The following is a 20,427-nucleotide window of genomic DNA, read 5'->3' on the forward strand; positions in this document are numbered from 1 at the left end:
GGAAACTTGGGTTGGGCTTGTGTTGGGCTCCCACTGATACCTGTCTTTTTTTGTTGCCATCTGGGCAGCCTGCTGATGTGTCTTGTTTCATTGCAGGCCTACTTCCGACAGGGTGTTGCCCTGCAGTACCTTGGGCGCCATGCCGATGCTCTGGCAGCGTTTGCCTCTGGGTTGGCTCAAGATCCCAAGAGTCTGCAGCTCCTGGTGGGGATGGTGGAAGCCGCCATGAAGTCTCCAATGCGAGGTGAGCCGGCGTTCCGTGGCTCTTCTCCAGCATTGTGTACGTTGTGCTGAAAGTCCCATGAGGCCAGGGCCGTCTGTCTGGTGGGCTGCTTGACTGCCTCTGGTTTGGTCCCCCTTGCTCCAGTGGAGCATGAGAGCAATTGGGACAAAGCTTTAATATGATCTTTCAAGTGGGACTTGGGGGCTTTTCCCCACCTCTCCACTGTGGTAGCTGGAAGGCTTGGACACCTTCTGGGCAGGTCCAAGGCAGGTCCGGAGGAACAGAAAGGCTGACTTGACCAGCACGTAGCTTGGGGAGGGTCAGGGGGAGAGAGACAAGAACCATCTTTGCTACCAGAAGATGTGTTGGTGGCCACCAACTTGGGCGAATCTAAAAGGGGGTTAGACACATTCACAGAGGATAGGGCTTTCGTGGCTACTAGCCATGATACTAACCCTGAGGGCGAAGTCAGAGGAGGGATGACGCTCAGTACCAGTTGCTAGGGAGCACGAGGGGGAGGGTGCTTTGCGCTCGTGTCCTGCTCGGCCACTGTGCAAAAAGAACGCAGTACCAGCTGGGCCGTGGTCCTGATCCGCTAGGGCTCTTTGTATGTTCTTACGCTGGTTGCTTTCAAGGCTGGGTGGCTGTCCCGTCACCTGGGTTCTGCTCCTGTCGTGCAGCTCTGCCCTGCCCCACAGGGCACAGCCGCTTCAGATAATCTAGAGACTGTGGTGCAGTGGTTACAGTGTCCGACTAGGACTGGGGAGACCAGGGTTCAAGTCCTCATTTGGCTGGCCTCTCAAAGGTGCCTGGAAGCCTGATGGGAGAGAACTCTCCATGTTCTCTGAGCGGAACAGAGCAGCTGCGGAAGGCTCGCAGCGAGGCCAGGGAGGGAAACGGTTCCAAGTGTTTCTCCCCCTTTCCTCCCTCTCTTAGAGTCCCTGGAGCCGACATACCAGCAGCTGCAGAAGATGAAGCTGGACAAGAGCCCCTTTGTGGTGGTCTCTGTGGTTGGCCAGGAGCTGCTGACCACTGGCCATCATGGTGCCTCTGTGGTGGTCCTGGAAGCTGCCTTGAAGATCGGCACCTGCAGCCTGAAGCTGAGGGGCTCCGTCTTCTCAGCCCTGAGCAGCGCCTACTGGTCCCTGGGCAACACCGAGAAAAGCACTGGCTACATGCAGCAGGACTTGGACGTGGCCAAGACTTTAGGTAGCCACCTTACTTCAGGAGGTTGCTCCAGGTTCAAGGGGAGAGCACCTCTGGCATCAAGGAAGCAGATGGGGGGGGTGCTGTGGGGAGTCGATGGGCTGGGGATGGTCTTTGCTTCATTGCACACCTGCATATTTCTCCCCCCACCCCGCCAGGCTGGCTCCAAGCTCATCCTTATGTGGGGAGGATCCCTCAGATTTCTGAAAGAGCCAAGCATGCAAGTCTGAGGCTCTCTTTACCCTGTATCTGCAGTCCCCTTAAGGGGACCTGGGGGTCCTTCTGGGCAGCTGGGCAAAAGCTCTGCTGGTGCCGGGGGGAGGGGGACTGGAGGCTAGCTGAGCCAAGCAAACAGGTTCGGGGTGAGCAAGGAGCAGCAGCGGGCAAAGGCGGCCTGTAGCCCATTGGGAGTTCCAAGGCAGCCACAGGGTTCATTCCCATAGATTCACCCCTGCACCCCTTCCAGGAAGAGGGGGCTGGCCGTGTCTCTGCCTGTGTGTGGGTATCAGCAAGCGAGGAGAGAGAGAGGCCGGCTGGGCTCACCCTCTCTCCCAGCTTGGGCACCCGAAGCCAGCATGAAGAGAGAACCAGCTAGGGAGGCAATCGCGACCCTGCCGCTGGAGCTGAGAGAGGGAGGGTGCCAGGCCGAGGCCCTTGCTCGCTGCCACCTCCTCCAGGCCTGATCAACAGCAGAGCATGTTTGCCAGGAAGGCGGTGCCGGGTTCACGCGTCAGCTCGCCAGGGCAGGAGTGGGGCAAGCATGAAGAGTTTGCTGGCCGAGGTAGCTCCACAGCCGCCCCGCCCCTGTGAGGGCGTGCCTCGTGCCCTCCCTTCATCCTGTGGCACGCCTTTCTGGAGCCCTCCCTGCTCAGCCACATGTTTTGCTTGCTTGTTATCCAGGTGACCAGATGGGTGAATGCCGAGCTCACGGCAATCTGGGCTCTGCATTCTTCTCCAAAGGAAATTACCGGGAGGCCTTGACTAACCACAGACATCAGCTGATGCTGGCCATGAAGCTCAAGGACAGAGAGGTAGGAGGGTTGTGGGGTGGGTGGAGTCCTCTCCTGAGTCATGTTTGTGTTCACATCATTGTCAGGGGGGTCCATGCTGCTGCCCAGGAGGCAGTGCTGGTGAACCCAGCCTCCTTCCTCCATGAGCTGTTGGGTGGGCCAGCCGGCAGGCACTGGCCAGGCAGCACCCTTGGGAAGCGGTCGCTGGTAGCCTTGGCGTGCGTGACGTGAGCCAGGCCTCGAGGGCAGATTCTGCCTGAGCAGAGACAAGGGCGGCCTGGCACATGGCCAGTGGGGGCTTCAGCCTTCCGGGGAGGGCTTTGTGCTGCGTGAGAGCCAGCCAGGAGTGCCTCCCTAGGGGAAGTCGGGGAAAAGCTGGCTTTGGGGGCTGGGCCCAGGCCCTTCAGGCGGGGGAGGCAGGGCCCAGGCGGACTGTTCATGCCCTGCTCTCGGCGACCGTGTGGAGAAGGGGCGGGCGGGCCGCTGCTGAGCGAGACGGGGCCCAGAGCGTGAGCTGCTTTCAGCAAGCGCCCGGAGGCGTCCCAGCAACCTGCGTGGGGAAAGCGGCTTTGTGTCTCCAGCCCGTTTGTGCTTTGGCTTTGTGCAGACTGGTGGCGCTAGATTCTGCCTGATCACAACGTTTTTCCATTAATGACCCATCTGGGCACGTAATTAACAGCTATTGACAACAAACGGCTACTTGGATTGTGTGAAAGCCGAGCCTCTTGGATTTCCTGTGGATATAACCACAGGAAATTACTTTGGCGCTTTCTGATGACATCATCCTGACCACAGGGCTTCCTCTGAATGCACAGCTGTTTTTCTTGGCCCCCTTTGCAGTTTTTTTTGTAACACAGAGATTGTTATAAAGTTGCAGCGGTGCTGATGTGAATCCACCAGAAGGGGGAATGAGGTAATGGCTTCACCCCCAGGGCTGCCGAGAGTAGGAAGAGGCGCTGCTTGAGCCTGAGCCGGGCCCCGTGCAGGCGTCTTGGGTCTGGGGGGCTCAGCAGCCCAGAAGAGCATGGTGGGGAACTGGGGCCCTCCAGTTGTGGTTGGACTCCAGCTTCCATCAGCCCCAGCCAGCAGGGCCAGTGGTTGGGGATGATGGGGGTTGTAGTGCTACTGCATCTGGAGGGGCCCAGGTTCCCTGCTCCTGCGGGAAAGGTTCCAGGAGGGCTTTGGGCCCTGCCCAAGGGGGGCCCTCATGGGACCTTTACGCTGCAAGGATTGAGAGGCCGTTCCCACCTGCGCCAGATGATGGGGACGAGGCAGCAGCCCGTGAGCAAAGGGCTGGGGCTCCACTGGCCCTCACTTGCAGGAGAAGACACTGGTGACGGCCTGGGAAGCACATTTCATGGCCACAGGAATCCAGAGCAGAATGAAAGGAGCAGAACAGCAGCAGTACCGGGTGGGGGTGTTCAAGCCCCATTGCTGCGCTGGAATGTTTGTCTTGCGGTGGCTGCGGAGACCACAGAGGCTCCACAACATAATCTCTGCTCCGGCTTGCGGGCCTTTGGATGCCTTCGATTACAGGCCTGCTTTTCATAGAATCATAGAATAGTAGGGTTGGAAGGGGCCTACAAGGCCATTGAGTCCAACCCCCTTCTCAATGCAGGAATCCAAGTCAGAGCATCCCTGACAAATGGCTGTCCAGCCTCGTCTTAAAGGCCTCCAGTGTGGGAGAGCCCCCCACCTCCCCAGGGAATTGGTTCCATTGTCGTATTGGTCTTATAGTCGGGAAGTTTTTCCTGATGTTCAGCCGGAATCTGGCTTCCTGTAACTTGAGCCCATTATTCCGTGTCCTGCACTCTGGGATGATCAAGAAGAGATCCTGGCGTTCTTCTCTGTGGCAACCTTTCAAGTACTTGAAGAGTGCTATCATATCTCCCCTCAGTCTTCTCTTCTCAAGGCTAAACATGCCCAGTTCTTTCAGTCTCTCTTCATAGGACTTTGTTTCCAGTCCCCTGATCATCTTTGTTGCCCTCCTCTGAACCCTCTCCAGTTTGTCTGCATCCTTCTTAAAGTGTGCTGCCCAGAACTGGACACAGTACTCCAGATGAGGCCTAAGCAGTGCTGAGTAGAGGGGAACTAGTACTTCCCGGGATTTGGAAGCTATGCTTCTATGAATGCAGCCCAAAATAGCGTTGGCCTTTTTTGCAGCCACATCGCATTGTTGGCTCATATTCAGCTTGTGATCGACAACAATTCCAAGATCCTTCTCGCTTGTAGTGTGGTTGAGCCACATATCCCCCATCTTGTAACTGTGCATTTGGTTTCTTTTTCCTAGGTGCATAACTTGGCATTTATCCCCATTAAATGTCATTCTGTTGTTTTCTGCCCAGCGCTCCAGTCTATCAAGATCACTTTGAATTTTGTTTCTGTCTTCCAAACTATTAGCTATCCCGCCCAATTTTGTGTCATCTGCAGATTTGATCAGCATTCCCTGCACCTCCTCCTCCAAGTCATTCATAAACATGTTGAAGAGCACTGGGCCCAGGACTGAGCCCTGAGGTACCCCACTCGTTACCTCTCCCCAGTTTGAGAAGGTCCCATTGATAAGCACTCTTGGAGTCCGATTCTGTAGCCAACTGTGGATCCACCGGATCGTTGTTTCATCTAGCCCACTTTGAGCTCGTTTGCTCATCAGGATATCATGGGGCACTTTGTCGAAAGCTTTGCTGAAGTCGAGGTATATGATGTCTAGAGCATTCCCACGGTCCACAAGGGAGGTGACTTGATCAAAAAATGAGATCAGATTCATCTGGCAGGACTTGTTTTTGACAAATCCATGTTGGCTTCGAGTCATCACTGCATTGTTTTCAAGGTGCTTCCAGATGGATTCCTTTATGATCTGCTCCAGAATTTTCCCAGGGATTGATGTCAGATTGACTGGTCTGTAGTTCCCAGGTTCCTCCTTTTTACCCTTTTTGAAGATAGGGACGTTAGCCCTCCTCCAGTCATCTGGCACTTCCCCCGTCCTCCGTGATTTCTCAAAGAGAATAGACAGCGGTTCTGAGAGTTCTTCTGCCAGTTCCTTTATGACTCTAGGATGCAGTTCATCTGGCCCTGGAGATTTGAACTCATTCAAAGTAATGAGGTGTTCCTTGACCATATGCCTGTCGATCTCAAGCTGCAATCCTGCCCCTTCAGCCTGTACTTCGCCTTTGCCAGGGGGGTCATAGACCCTCTTTTGGGAGAAGACGGAGCCAAAGTAGGAATTGAGCACCTCTGCCTTTTCTTTGTCCTCTGTTATCGTTTTGCCATCCTTATTTAATAGCTGAACCACCATTTCTTTCCTCTGCCTTTTACTATGCACGTAGCTGAAGAAAGCCTTTTTGTTGTTTTTAGCATCCCTTGCTAACCTCAGCTCATTCTCAGCTTTAGCCTTCCTGACGCCATCCCTGCAATTCTGTGCTATCTGCCTGTACTCTTCCTTTGTAGCTTGGCCTTCCTTCCCCTTCCTATATGTGTCGTTTTTTGTTTTCAGGTCATCCCTAAGCTTTTTGTGAAGCCACATTGGCTTCTTCTGTTGTCTTCCACCTTTTCTTCTTGTTGGAATTGTTTGTGATTGTGCCTTGAGAGTTTCTTTTTTTCCCACCCATCTTGGACTCCTTTTCTCGTTAGCGTCGCTTGCCATGGGACCTTACTGATCATTGTTCTGAGTTTATGAAAATCAGCTTTCCTAAAATCCAGGGTACGCGCTTGGCTACACTCGGCTTTTGCTTCCTTTAGAACCAAGAACTCAAGTACAACATGGTCGCTTTCCCCCAGAGTTCCTGTCACTGCTACTTGATCCACTAAGTCATCTCTGTTGGTTAGGATCAAGTCAAGGATAGCCGATCCTCTAGTTTCTTCCTCTACTTTCTGTAGGAGGAAGTGATCCGCCACACAAGTCAGGAATTTCCTGGAGGGGCCATGTTTTGCAGAATTTGTCTCCCAACAAATATCGGGGAAATTGAAGTCCCCCATTACTACTACATCATGCTTCCTTAAAACACTGGCTATTTGCTTTTCAAAAGTTTCAACCTTGTCTTCTCCTTGATTGGGTGGCCGGTAGTAGACTCCGACCACCAGGTTCCTTTTATTCTTTGCTCCATTTATTTCAACCCAGATGCTCTCGATGGGGCTACCAAGCTCCTCCTCCTGTATTTCTGTGCGGAGATATGTATTTTTCACATACAGTGCAACCCCACCTCCCTTTCTGTTCCTTCTGTTCTTTTTGAACAAGTTATATCCTTCCATTGCTGTATTCCAGTCATGAGAGTCATCCCACCAAGTCTCAGTTACACGTATCAACTCATAATTTCCCTCTTGTATTAAGAGTTCAAGTTCTTTTTGTTTCCCATACTCTGGGCATTAGTATATAGACATCGAAAACCGTGTGCTTCATAGTCTGGCTTTCTTCCTACATGTGTCTGAAGACTATTATTGGGTGCTGTTAGAGCTGTTCTCTCCATTGCAGTGCATGAGCCTACATCCATTGTTACCCCCACCTTACATCTCCCTTCCCCATAGGATTCAGTTTAAAGCCCTCCTGATGAAGTTCTTCATGCTGTGGCCAAACACATTCTTCCCATCCTTTGTGAGGTGCAACCCGTCCCTTGCCAACAGCCCATCTTCCAGGAAGTATAGCCCATGGTCCCAGAATCCAAATCTCTCTCGTCGGCACCACCTTTGTAGCCAGTCATTCACCCGGAGTATTTTTCGTTCCCTTTCTATCCCTCTTCTAACTACTGGAAGGATGGATGAGAAAACTATCTGGGCCCCAAAGTTCTGGAGTTTCCTTCCCAAAGCTTCAAAGTCTGACGTGATCTCTTCGTAGCTCTGCTTGGCGGTATCATTTGTTCCCACATGGATGAGAAGAAAGGGATACCTGTCAGTGGGCTTTATGAGTGCAGGCAACCTTTCAGGCAATGGCCTGGGCCATTGAGGCGAGCACAGGGGGCAGGCACTCTGAGGCTGCCTTGGGCTGCTCCTGGATGCCTTTGGACAGTAGCTGTGTGAGGGACATGCTGGAGAGCGGCAGCTGGCCTCTTTCGGGGCAGAGGAAGGCAGCTAGAAGGCCTTGTGCAGCCAGTCCACCTTTCCCTCCTTAATGGAGTGTTTTTCGGTGAGAAAATGGCGGAAGGAACAGCAGGAAAACACAGGAGGGTTACGAGCAGAAGATGATGCCGTCTGGACTTCCCGCAGTTACACAATGCAAACCTTGCCTGGGGGCCCCCTTGCCACCAGAGGCCCTTTTGTTCCCCGCTCCACTTAACCAGGATGAGTCTTGCCAGGCAAAGTGGCTTGGACCCCCCACTCCTGCCCACCCATTTCCTTGTCCTGTCCTTCGCCCAGCCACAGCAGTGCCAATGTCTGCGGCAGCCAGAAGGCATCTGCTGTCGCGTTTGGATATGAGGAAGACGGCAGAGCCTCCTGTGGCGACGCCAGCCAGCGGCCATCTCCTCTTCCCCCAGGCGGCTCCTTGGGCAGGCCCTGCTGCTGCAATGCTGCGTAGAGGTGGGGAGGGGGTCCAGTTTGGACATGGCTGCCTTTGTGCCAGAAGAGGAGCTGTCTGAATCCAGAAGGGAAGAGCAGCACTGTTTGTTTCAGCTCAGCCTCCTCTCTTCCCACCGGAGAGCCTGTCTCTCCCCTCCATTGTCTTGCCATCATGTTGAACATTAATCAGGGTGAAAGGCTGCAGAGTGTGATAAACGGTGCCCAGAGTTTGGCAGCGCTCTAATGGCCGTGCTGCTGCCACAGAGGGACCCCCCCACACACATATGTGCCCCACTTGGAGTGGCAGAGCCCCCTCTTGCTCCTTGGGGTGGCTTGAGCCGGGCAGGGGCCCACACGGTCGGCTGATCGCCCTTGGGGCAAGCAGTTGGCACCCTTGATGCTGTGGGGTAGGACACCCTGGAGCATGTTCTTCTGGAGTGCTCTGCTTTGCCACTCCTGCCAGCCATTTTCTGGGCATGAGAGGCAGGCCATTTATTTTCTTCCTCTTGGGTGGCTTTTCTGGAGAGCTGTGGTGCATCTCCTATTTTGCCTTGCCACGTGCAGCCCTCCTATCTGGTAACATTCGAGGACTTGTTGAAGAAGCTTTGGCTGAGTTTGCAACCCCCACCGTTGGGTCTGAAGCCAGCAGGTCCTTTGGAGAACTGGGAAATGGCTTGGGAGTTTGTGTGTGTGTTGGCAGGCGGGGCGCATTTGAGCAGGTGGGGCTTGGCCTTCGCACGGGCTACATCGCAGGGAAGTGGGGTCTCCAGTATTCACCCGTTTAAAGGGAGGCTTCTAGCCCTTGTGGGTTCTGGAGCCTTTGGAATATTTTTGCTCTAGGTGTAATACACTTGGAGGACAGTTCTCAAGGACGGTTCTCCTAGGCAAGGCCAAATACTCCCTTGACCAGCACAGGGACTCCCGTTGATGTTGGAGACACGAGTTAAGGCAGAGCAGCCAGGTGTGGAGGAGAGAGGCGCTGTCTCTGCCCAGGTTTCTCCACAGGCACCTGGCATCTGAGTGTGCTTGGTGTCGGCCATCCTGGGGGCGCGATTGGACATGGCCTGTGCTTCTGAAGTGGCGTCATGTTTACATTCCACTCCAGTGACAAAAGGGACTTGCCCAAAGGCGCTTTGAAGCGAGGGGGGAAAGACCAGAGAGGCAAATTGGATAATGAATAGATTCCCATGAAGGATCCACTAATTTAGTCCCTCTGCTATGTGAAAAATGGGCCCTTCGCATTTACTGACTCAGAACCATTGCTTGAGTCAGTAGCCGGGATAAACAAACGTTGGTGTCAGATGTGAATCACTCCAGAGGAGTTTGGCGGGGGCTGGGGTACTTGGAGGAGGCGAAGCTGACCCAAGGTTCTTGCTGGAGGAGCATCAGACAGGAGGCTTAGCAAGGGCGAGGTTGTGCCCCAAGGCTAGTCCCGCAGCCTGCTGTCCCTTCCTGTCTTGCCCCTCAGCCTTTGGCCGCTCAGAGCGCAGCGGCTGCAGCCAGCTGCCCAGGCCCCTTCGGCCATGGTGTAATCTGGTGCCACAGGGGCAGGGCAGCTTTGCCAGGGCTTCCTGGTGCCAATGGTGCTGTTGTGCCTGGAAGGTGCAGCTTGAAAACCAGCCCCATGGTGGGAGGCAGGTGAGCTCCTGCCCTGTCCAGGAGAGGCAGCTGCTTCTGGTCTCCTCCGGTTGCTCCAGCTGAAAAGACATCCCTGGGAGGGTCTTGTCTCTTGAGGCTGGGATTAGGGCTGATTTGGATGTGGATCCTTTTCGAGGAGCCAGGAACACAAAGGGGTATAAAATGCCTGGCGAAAGACCAGGGGGGAGCAATTTGTCATGCATAAAATATTGACATTCTGCAGGTGCATCCAGAAGAATTCAGGCCATCCACTCGTTCCCTCGTGGGTCCTTGTGAGGCAGGCGGGTAGAAAAGGGGTTGGGTTCCCTGAACCAACGCCACCCCCTGACTGCTTCCTCCCTGCCAGGCCTAAGCACATTTTGGACCAGCGCTGACCACCAGCGTCTCAGCACACAATACATGGAACATACTTTTTCGTGCTTAAGCTGGTCATTTTTATTTTGAAGGGAAAGCATCTGTGCAAGGCCTTGCTCTGAATCAGGATCTTTGCCACTGCTTTTCCTTCAGAATAGAACTTTTCAAACCTTTAAATGGCTGCTTAACATAATGTTTAGTTTGTCTCTAAGGAGGAGCACTCAGCTGTTCCCTGAAGCCCCTGCTCAGTTTGGGCCAGGTTGACTGACTCCCTCTAGCACCCAAGAAATTGCTGAGGCCACCCCCCCCCCGGCCGCCCGCTGTTGCCCCGAGCCTCTCTTGGGGCTGCAAAAGCGCTGATGGGCTCAAGGAGCAGCCCCTCTACCAGTCCTTAAAAAACGTGTGAGCCAATTCACATGTTGTTTTAGAAGTTACCCTAAAATGTTTTACCCGTTGACTTCAAAATGTACTGTGCAGTTGGGACAAATGTTGCATTTCCTTCCCACGGAGCCTACGGGGCAGGCAGAGCTCACATCGGGGGCAGGCTCTTGTCTTGGCTACAGGCCAGGGCCAGGCTGTGACTGTGCACTGATGCTCTGTGCCCCTTTGAGCATGTTTCTGTGGGAAAGCAGCATACACATTGAAGTGGTGGTAGCGATCATAACGAAAAGAGTGAGGCCTTCAATCAGAGGGAGATGGACTACTCAGCTTCTCAGACCAGCTAGTGAGTAAAAGGGTGGGTATAAGAAGACCAATTATTTTTATTCTTATTTCCAAGGGGCTTGAAGAGGAAACATCCCCCCCACCGGCGCCTTGCAGTTCAGGAAGAGATCCTGAGGCACACGGTGCTGAGTGCCAAGGTGGCTTTCTTGGCTTGCCCTTTCCTCCCCACCGCCAAGGCAGAGAACAAGCCTCCAGTACCGGAGGCAGTCTGCCTGTGCACACCAGTTGCTGGGGAACATGGGTAGGAGGGTGCAGTTGCACTCATGCCCTCCTTGTGGCTTTCCTGTGGGCCACTGTGTGAGCAGAAGGCTGGACTAGAAGGGCCTGGGTCTGGCCCAGCATCCGGGCTCTTCTGATGTTCGCATGTCCCTAAGCCAGCCACCACTGACACTCTTGGCCCCTCCTGCCCCTGCCCCAGCCCGAGGGGCCTGGAAAGGCCTGGCCCTGGAGGGGGAAGGTGGCTTTCTTCCCCCCCTCCCATGATAGAAAAAAAGCCAGCTCGGCTTCATAGCAGGAGGCAAGCTGCCCCCTCCCCCCGTAAAGCGGGAGACAAGCTTCCTCCTCCCCTCCCCGCTTCATTCTGGACAGAGGAGGCTGAGCAGGCAGAAGGTCCCAGGTTCAATCCCCCGCTTCTCCAGGCAGAGCGAGGAAGGAATCCTGCCTAGGATGCTGGGGAGCCGCTGCTGCCAGTCAGTGTCGACAGTAGTGGGAGAGATGGACCAAGGGTACGATTCGGTATAAGGCAGCTTCCTCTCTACGTTCCCAAGGTCGCCAGCTGGTCCCAGCTCCTCCCGTCCACCTCAGTAGCCTCAGCAGAGCCCATGGGTGCCGCCTTGAAGCGAAAGCATTGTCAGTCCTTCCCTAGATGGGCTCCCTGAGGCCTCTCCCATCCCTCCCCCCCGTGTATGTGTGCTCAAGCACGGTTGAGGTCGATGGCTCCGCAGGGGACCACTGCTCCTTTGGTAGGGGAGTGGTTGCCTCTGCAATGCTGGGGGCGCAGTTGCCCCTGTGGAGGACGGATGTATGGCAGAGGTGTGGTCACACCCAAACAGGCCCCTTCTCCTTGCCGAAGCAGCATTTGGCAGGAGGGTGCCCGAGAGATAGGGTTCACCTTGGCTGTGAGCCGCTGGTTCTGGGACCCCCCCAGGGCCACTGAGCCTGCTCTTGCACCCGCCGGCTGCTCCCATGTATCTGTCTCTGTATGCCCTGTCCTGGGCATCCAGAGCCTGAAGCAGTGTGCTTGCAAAAATAAGGAGCGAGAGAAGAGGAGAGAGGAGACCGCATGGGAGAGCCACGTGCGGATGAGGCCTCCAGCAGCCCAGCCCAGCCCCTCGCTCCTCAGGAGCCTTGCCTTGGTCAGGGACGACACGCCTGTGCTCCAGCAGGGCAGACATGCCCCTTTGTTTGGTGGAGCAGGCAGCGAGGAGGCCTCCCTCCCACTCCTCGCGATGTAAAGACGGCAGTGAAACAGCCAGGTGGGGCCCCTCGGCCACTCTGGGCAATCCCAGGAGGCAGACAGGCGGGCGGGCACAGCCAGGAGCTCCTTGAGGACCACCCCGGGCCACGTCCCTTGACAGATGGGCTACTGGGATCCCTTGTCCCCGTTTCCACTGGCTTGTGCTGCAGCTGCTCCACATGGAGCGGGGCCCTCCCGCAGGCAGGGGTCTTGGCCCCCTCTTCTAGCATCCTCTTCAGGGGGAGGCGAGCAAAGAGGCTTAGAAAGAGCAGCCGGGGGTGGGAGGGCTGTCTGTCATTGTCAGGCTTCCGTGCCGAGCGTGTGAAATAATTACCATGTGTTGCCACCTGCGGGGTCCCCAGGGCAGCAATCAGTAGCCATTTATTTTCCTGCGCCGCTGTATTTGCGATTAGATGGCAAAGATCTTAATTGCTACCCCTTCCGTGCTCATCTAGACGGCCTCTTGCAAGAATGTGGCTTTTTCCCTGTTGTCAGAGCTAGATTCCTACAGAGCAGTGGGAAGGGGCCTGGTGGCTTGCGGCCCTGGGCTGGGAAGGGCAGGAGAGGCGGAGGCTGGCAGGCGGGGCCCCCACCTCTGCCTGTGGAGCTGCGCCTCACCCCACCCGTCCCCACATATCCTTTCTGCCAAGCCCCGTTCTGCCAAGGCCGTGCGCAGGCAATTTTTCTACACAGGAGAGATGTTCCTGAAGAACTGTGCAATTGAATACTGGGTGGGGTGTGTGGAAGAGGCAGGAGCAGCGCCCCGCCAGTGTTTGGCCTTGCGCTTGTTCCTCCTTGATTCCTGGGGCTGTTCGGATGACCGGCAGCAGCAGAGCGTCCGGCCTTAGCTAGCTCAGGGGTGAGGGCAGTGCCAGCACCTTTAGAACGGGAGGGCTGCAGTTTGGTGGCTGAAGCCCAGCTTTGCCTACGAAAGGCCCCTGGTCTGACCCCCAGCAGCATCTCCAGGCAAGGCTAGGAAAGGCTCTTGCCTGGCCTCGGAGCCCTGGGCAGCGCCAGCCGTACCGAGCTCCATGGACCAGCGGTCTGGCTCCGTAGACAGCCGACACCGGTGCTCCAGTGTGAGAGTGAGCCCACGAGCAGGGAGTGTGTGTGTGGGTGCCCCCTGAGACTCTGACTGCAGTGCCCCCCGCACCCTGAGCTGTTGCAGGACCCCCCTTTGTCTCCCCCACAAGAGCTCTGTGTGGGGGCATCTCTGCCTGCGGGCCCTGAGGCAGCCCCCTTCAGCGCTTGGCGTGGCGGGACACATCAGAGCAGAGGAGTCTGGGCCAGAGAGCTGCTTGTGTGCCTTTGACAGGGAAAGCTGCCTGCTGCATTGCAGAGGGAGGGGCCCGCGGACTCTTTCCCGTTCTCCCCCTTCCCCGAAGAGGGAAGGGGCGGTTGGGCTGCGGTCTAGGCTGTCAGAGGGAAGATCTGTGGAGCCTGCTTTGTGAGTGCATTTGTGGAGCAGGGCTGTCCAAAGGGAGCCGTTGGAGCAGCATCCATTCATCGCGTGCCGGTCTCTGCAGCTTAGTCCCCCGCCGGCCAGTTGGCAGCAGGAAGAGTGTCTCCCAGCATCTTCGTTATTGAACTCTCCATTTGTGGGGCAGAACAGGTAGTTGGAGATGCCCAGCGAGTTGGGCACTTGGCGCACGAGGGAGGCGCTCTTGTCAGGGCCTGGTAGAGCGAGTAGGGTGAGAACCAGGTGAGGGAGAGACATGGAGGCTGGGGAGTGGAGTGGCTCCACGCTCGGGCCGGGGCTGCGGAGGGGGCATAGGAGCTGGCTGCGGGGCGAGAGCTGAGCCAAGGGCCCTCCCAGGTGGGTTCCTGCTGTGCTGGGAGGCCAGGGGCCTGCACAGTCGGGAGCTCTCTCCACACCAACTGCACCCACACCAACTGCATGTCTGTTCAGCGCCCGACTCCTCTAACAGTGGGGCCCTCCCAGGAGAGCTGCGGAGACACTTTGCTCGAGGCTGCTCTGTAGGTGAGGCTGGGGACCCCAGGACCGCTTCAAGGACACCACGCACCATTATAAAATCAATAAAACCCCCCAGCACCTGTTCAGCATCGAAAATTCCCTATACGCCACCCATCAGCTGTCTTGCTGTACTACATAGGCCCACCTTTCTAGTCACCAGGCCTGTTGAAAAAGGGTTGTTCCACCTGGTGCCGAGAGCTGACCAGCGCCGGAGCTGACATAGCCAAGAAGGCCCCATCACCAGCGCCGCCCTTCATGAGCTGCTTTTAAGGACGAATCTGTTGCCTCAGCATCTTCGGTCCTTAGCCCAAGAACTTGCCGGCACGTTCACCACAGGTCCTCTGGCTGCCGAGCCGGCGTGTGTGGATGCGGCCAAGCCGTGCATGGCTGCCTCCTGCCCCGCCCCCAAGCTTGAGAGGTGGCTACTGCTGGCTCTCCTCTGCGTAGGAGACCCCTGTGATGTCAGAGGCCGCGGCCCTCATGGCCTCCCGCCAGCTCCCTCCTGCCCGGGAGAGCAGGAGGCAGCGTCTGCCGCAACCCCCAGGACTCTTCCGAGGCTGCCTGCAGGCAGGAAGCAGAGCGGAGCCGGTTTGTAATTCACCTTGTGGATAAATATCGCAATGTGTCTGTTTGGCCTCTCTGGAGACGCTGTTTGCCGTGATAACAGGAGGGGATGGAGGTGTCAGGGCGGGGGCGGGGGGGCTAGGGCTGGTCCAGGCGCAGTGGCGTTTGTCTTTGTGTGCCCTGGTCCTCCAGTTTCCCTGGTTGCCCAAGCCAGAGGCCTGATCCAGGGGCGTCCGACTTTTACAGGGATTTCCCTGAGGTCAGAATCCCCCCCCCCGCCCCCCATGTGAGTGTCACGCCGTCGTTGCGCTGCAGCCCTTGGGCCTGTCTGCTGGGCCCTGCGTTCTGTGGGTGGGGAGGAGGGAGGTGTCATTTGGGTGGGGGGAGCGCGTTGCCAGCCCCCATTGATGCCAGCTGTGTTGTCTCCCCCCGCAGGCGGCCTCCTCTGCCCTCAGCAGCCTGGGCCATGTCTACACTGCCATCGGCGACTACCCCAATGCCTTGGCCAGCCACAAGCAGTGTGTCCTCTTGGCCAAGCAAGGCAAGGACGAGCTCTCGGAGGCCCGGGAGCTGGGCAACATGGGGGCCGTCTACATCGCCATGGGGGACTTCGAGAATGCCGTGCAGTGCCACGAGCAGCACCTGGGGATCGCCAAGGCACTGGGCAACACGCGGGAGGAGGCCCGGGCTTACAGCAACCTGGGCAGTGCGTACCACTACCGGCGCAACTTCGACAAAGCCATGTCATACCACAACCACGTCCTGGAGCTGGCCCGGCAGCTGGAGGAGAAGTCCTTTGAGATGCGGGCCTACGCCGGCCTGGGCCACGCTGCCCGGTGCATGCAGGACCTGGAGAGGGCGAAGCAGTACCACGAGGAGCAGCTGGGCATCGCTGAGAGCCTGCAGGATCGGGCCGCCGAGGGCCGGGCCTCCTCCAACCTAGGTAAGGAGTGGGGTGGGTGGCCTGCTCTGCCTAGCGTGCGCCTCCTGCTCAGCCCCCCGCCCAGCCAGGCTGAGAGGCTGTGGGAGAAGCCAGCGGCGCAGGAGGGAGGCGAGGGGCAGCCTACGCGGCGCAGCAGGAGAGGCTCTCTGCTGCTCTTCTTCAGCAAACCACAGGGTGAGCGACAGCTCGGGCGGGGCGAGAGCCGCTGGGCTGGCTTGTCTCGGGACCTCGGAGCAGTGCCCAGGGCAGCCTTTTCCGCTGCACCCCTCTGCTGAAGGCACGCAGGAGCTCCACACTGGCCAGCCCAGAGGAGATGGGTGCTTCCAGCCTGGTCCACTCGAGATGTTTCTGTGGAAGGGGCTCGGGGCTTAAGGCTGGGGTGACACAGAGGAGAGCCTGAGCTGACAATGCAGAAGGCCAGCCTGCCCCCTGCTCTCTCAGGCTCTGGCTCTGGCTCTGCACGTGGCTTTCTGTCTGCCCCATGTGGCTGACGCGAGGAAACCCCAGCAGGCGGAGGGGCGCCGGGTCACTGATGAGTCGGCTGCATGGGCTCCCAAGTCCTGGCCCCCCTCTTTCTCACAACATGTCCAGTGGGGGGGGGGGGTGTCTCCGGGGGCTGCTATGCCTGCTGAGGGAACGTCCATGCAGGGAGACCTGTGCTTAGCATCTCTGCCACTCAGTGTGTTCAGCCGAGACCCACCCTGCACGCATGCAGGGCTCATGGCCTCTCGCTTGGCAGGCTGCTCCAGGGCTCGTTCCTCCTGCACCCGCTCCTTGTGCGGACGTGTCGGGGCAAGGGGGGGTGCTGTCTCGGTGCAGAGCTGAGGGAAGGCCAAGTTGTGAAGACAGTGATGTGGAGAGTCGGGGGTTGGGGTCGGCACATCCACGCGTCCTGCTCGGCGGGGGGGAAACCAGGAGCTTGTGGCAGGAGGCGTTGTCTAGTTGGCTCGTTGGTTGGCTGCACAAAAGTCCTTCACACCCCTGAGACGAGGCCAGATCTCGCGGCGCAGGCCTGCTCCCGTGCCCAGACTTGTTCCATGGGGCCCCGGGGCCCGCGATGGCAGCCTGTGGGGTTCCAGAACGGCAGGCGGCGCCAGCACACTTTGAAGGAGCGCCTGCTTGCAGCTTCCGGTTGGCACCGGGCTCATTCTCAGGCGCTAACTGTGGCCTGATGTTATCAGTGTCAGGCAGTTGAAATTGGCTTGATGAATTGCTTAATTTCTTCCAATGCTGAGTTTCCCTGAGCTGAACAGAGGAGATAAGGGGCAGCTGCGGGGACAAGAGCGCAACCCAGCCCCACAGTCCTTGTTGGCACCCGAGGGCCTCCCTGTTTCTCATACGCGTCGCAGCTCATCGGGGGTGGGGGTGGGGATGAGTGATCAGCGGAGCCCTGCGGCCAGGGCTGGTTCTTCTGGCTTGGGCCTTCCATGAGCCCCCCTCAGGTGGGGCTTCTCCCTTCCTGACTGTGCACACCGAAGGGCTCTCTGGACATAGCCCATTTGGCTCCCCCAGAAATCCTTGACGTGTGGGGGGGGGCAGGTGTCTCGCAGAATTTACTCTGACCCCCCCCCCCCCAACACACACCCACACACACAGCTGCCTCTGGGGCAGAACGGAAGCTCGGGTGAGTTCCAGTCCCCTCCATAGCTGGAGCTCCCCGCCGCTTGTTTCTGCTTGCACAGATTGCTTCCCGTGGAGCTGTTCCTGTAGCCTTCCTGCAGGACAGGTTTGCCCCCAGCACCCTGTCGTGTGCTGCAGCACAGCCCCCCCGGATGCATTGGGATCGCTGCGCACACGCGCCTCCCGCGCTGTGGCTTCCTTGGGTCGGCAGTGTTGCCGAAGTCGCCTCTGGTACGGGACCCCTCAGGCGGCGGCAGCCTTCCTGGAGGTGCCTTTCAGGGTCAGCCTAGCCCCCTTGCTGGCTCAGTTTCTCGGACGTTGCCCAGCGCTGTAGCCGCTCTCCATCCGAGCTGCGTTCCTCCGAGAGAAGTGGGCCACCCCTTCCCCTCTAACACACACGCCTGGGGCAGTGCGGGAGCCAAGACTCGGTTGCCTTGAATCGACGGTGCCCGTCAGGCCACGCCGCAGCCATGGGTGGCGCCCAAGGGGCCATTCCGCCTACACCGAGACAGCAGAGCGCCGCCACTGCTCCTTCCATGAGTGCGGAGCCCAGGCCCCAGCAAACGCGGGTGGCAGGCTGCTGCAGCAGAGGGGACGTGCTCGGGCCACGGAGGCCGGGGCTGGGCTGCAGCGGGGAGGTGGGCAGCCGCCGGCACTTGGCCCGCTCAGGGCCAGGCTGGTGGGTGGCCACAGAGTGATCTGAGGAGGTGAGGGGCTGCAGGGGGCCCGGCGCAGAGGCCCAGGGCTGCCCCTCAGGGAGCCACAGGGCTCAGGGCTTCCTCCTCCCCCCTTTGCCCATGGAAGGGGGCACGCAGGGCTGCGCCTGTTGCCCTAGAGATCCTTCCCAATCCCAAAATAACTGCAAAGGTGCCGGGGCAGGGCGGGTGTGAGGGGTGCGTGAGCTCTGTTTGCACTCCGCAGGTGGCCTCTCTGTGGGGCGACGTGTCGCTCCAAGGCCCACGCACAGGGGGCCCCTGGAAGCAGCAGGCCGGCCTCTGGCAAGGAGCCATTCTGGCCTCGATGTGCCCAGTACCAGCGCCCCTCGGTGCCTGTGAGGGACTTGGACACAGCGACAGCAGGGCCAAAGGTGGGCGGGGAAGAGAAACGGTGTCCTGGGCTCCCGAACTGCACTCCAGGCCGCAGACACCTCAGCGTGTCGCCGGAGTTCATGAAGCGTTGCAGTTACACCTGCCTGCGGGTTGCTTCCCAGCCGCTCCTCTGCTCCGCTCCAGCCCTTCCAAGGCTCCAGGCAAGGTGCACAGTGCTGAGTCCAGGCTGGCAGCTTGGAATAAAGGACACCTTTGCTGTCCCAGGCATGCCGCCCCGATTGGCTGACATGGCCTGTGTGCATCCCGTTGCCAGCCTGACCTGCTCGTGGTCCGGTTACTTCCCGGAGGGCTCTCCAGCTTTATGTTGCCACCGCTGCTGCCCCCGGCACCCTGAGCGTTTCCTCCTGCCCCTTCCCTTGTGCAGAGCCAGGCTGTCTCCCTCCTCTCTCTGCTTTGCATAGCCTCCTCATTGTCTCAGCGGTGTAAGAGCACAAGCACATGTTGGGTGCAGAGCCATATTCCCCCCCCAGAGGAATTCCCCCCTGCACTGCCAGCTGGCCATCTCCCAGCCGCTGCCGCTGCTAGGGGCAGCACCCCCTCGCTGGGAGAGAGGCCGCCCTTCGGCTGTGCTGACATTTCTGGGAGAGGGCAGGAGTTGTCTCGCCTGGGCAACCTGCTGCTGTTCCTTCAGGCCCCTTTGCAGTGTCCGTCTCGGGCACGGCATGTGGCTCCAGCTGGCCTCCGCCGGCGGCCCATCTGCTGGCCTCTGAGCTGAGGGGGAGGAGCTTGCCGCTGACCCCCCCGCTCCTTCCCGGCAGGGATCATCCACCAGATGAAGGGGGACTACGAGGCGGCGCTGGAGCTGCACAAGGCGCACCTGTCGATCGCACAGGAGCTGAATGACTACGCCGCCCAGGGCCGCTCCTACGGCAACATGGGCAATGCTTACCACGCCCTGGGCATGTTCGACCAGGCGGTCAAGTACCACCGACAGGAGCTGCAGATCTCGATGGAGGTGAACGACCGGGCCTCACAAGCCTCCACCCACGGCAACCTGGCTGTGGCATACCAGGCGCTGGGCGCCCACGACCGGGCCCTGCAGCACTACCAGAACCACCTCCACATTGCCCGGGAGCTGCGGGACATTCAGAGCGAGGCGCGGGCCCTGGGCAACCTGGGCAGCTTCCACTGCTCCCGGGGGGAGTTTGCCCAGGCGGCCCCCTACTACGAGCAGTATTTGCAGTTGTCCCCTGAGCTGCAGGACATGGAGGGCGAAGGCAAGGTCTGCCACAACCTGGGCTACGCCCACTACTGCTTGGGCAACTACGAGGAGGCCGTGAAGTACTACGAGCAGGACCTGGCCCTGGCCAAGGACCTGCATGACAAGCTGAGCCAAGCCAAGGCCTTCTGCAACTTGGGCTTGGCCTTCAAGGCCCTGGGCAGCTTTGGCAAGGCCGAGGAGTGCCAGAAGTACCTCCTGTCGCTGGCGCAGTCCCTTGGCAACTCCCAGGCCAAGTTCCGGGCCCTGGGCAACCTGGGAGACATCGCTGTCTGCCAGAAGGACGTGGGTGGGGCCATCAAGTGCTATGAGCAGCAGCTGAGCTTGGCCCACCAGGTGGCGGACCGGAAGCTGGAGGCCAGCGCCTATGCCGCCCTGGGCTCGGCCCACCGCATGGCGCAGAAGTGCGACAAGGCGCTGGGCTACCACACGCAGGAGCTGGAGGTGTACCAAGAGCTGGGCGAAGCGCTGGGCGAGTGCCGGGCCCACGGGCACCTGGCTGCCGTCTACATGGCGCTGGGCAAGTACACCATGGCCTTCAAGTGCTACGAAGAGCAGCTGGAGCTGGGCCAGCGGCTGGCGGACGCTGGCATCGAGGCCCAGGTCTATGGCAACATGGGCATCACCAAGATGAACATGAGTGCCATGGAAGAGGCCATCGGCTACTTCGAGCAGCAGCTGGCCACGCTGCAGCAGCTGAGCGGGAGCGAGGCCGTGCTGGACCGTGGCCGGGCATTCGGGAACCTGGGTGACTGCTACGAGGCACTGGGGGACTTCGAGGAAGCCATCAAGTATTATGAGCAGTACCTGTCGGTCGCACAGAGCTTGAGCCGCACACAGGACCAGGCGAAAGCTTACCGGGGCCTGGGCAACGGGCACAGGTGAGGGGCCCTCGGAGGGGCT

General features: G+C 58.6%; 1 protein-coding gene across 9 annotated transcripts in view; it reads left to right on the forward strand.

Annotated features, from left to right (window-relative positions):
* The window catches only part of TTC28 (tetratricopeptide repeat domain 28), a 151,418-nt gene that overhangs the window by 113,428 nt on the left and 17,563 nt on the right, over positions 1 to 20,427 (forward strand). For all 9 annotated transcript variants that reach the window (XM_084819766.1, XM_084819764.1, XM_084819765.1 and 6 more), the window contains 5 exons: positions 97 to 244; positions 1,160 to 1,432; positions 2,330 to 2,460; positions 15,069 to 15,576; positions 19,064 to 20,405. In XM_084819766.1, coding sequence (XP_084675892.1) covers positions 97 to 244; positions 1,160 to 1,432; positions 2,330 to 2,460; positions 15,069 to 15,576; positions 19,064 to 20,405 — 2,402 coding nt within the window. The remainder of the gene's footprint in view (positions 1 to 96; positions 245 to 1,159; positions 1,433 to 2,329; positions 2,461 to 15,068; positions 15,577 to 19,063; positions 20,406 to 20,427) is intronic.

This window comes from Heloderma suspectum, chromosome 13 (genome assembly GCF_057233095.1).
Source record: "Heloderma suspectum isolate Gila_16-S chromosome 13, 16-S_ref, whole genome shotgun sequence".
Taxonomy (NCBI): domain Eukaryota; kingdom Metazoa; phylum Chordata; class Lepidosauria; order Squamata; family Helodermatidae; genus Heloderma; species Heloderma suspectum.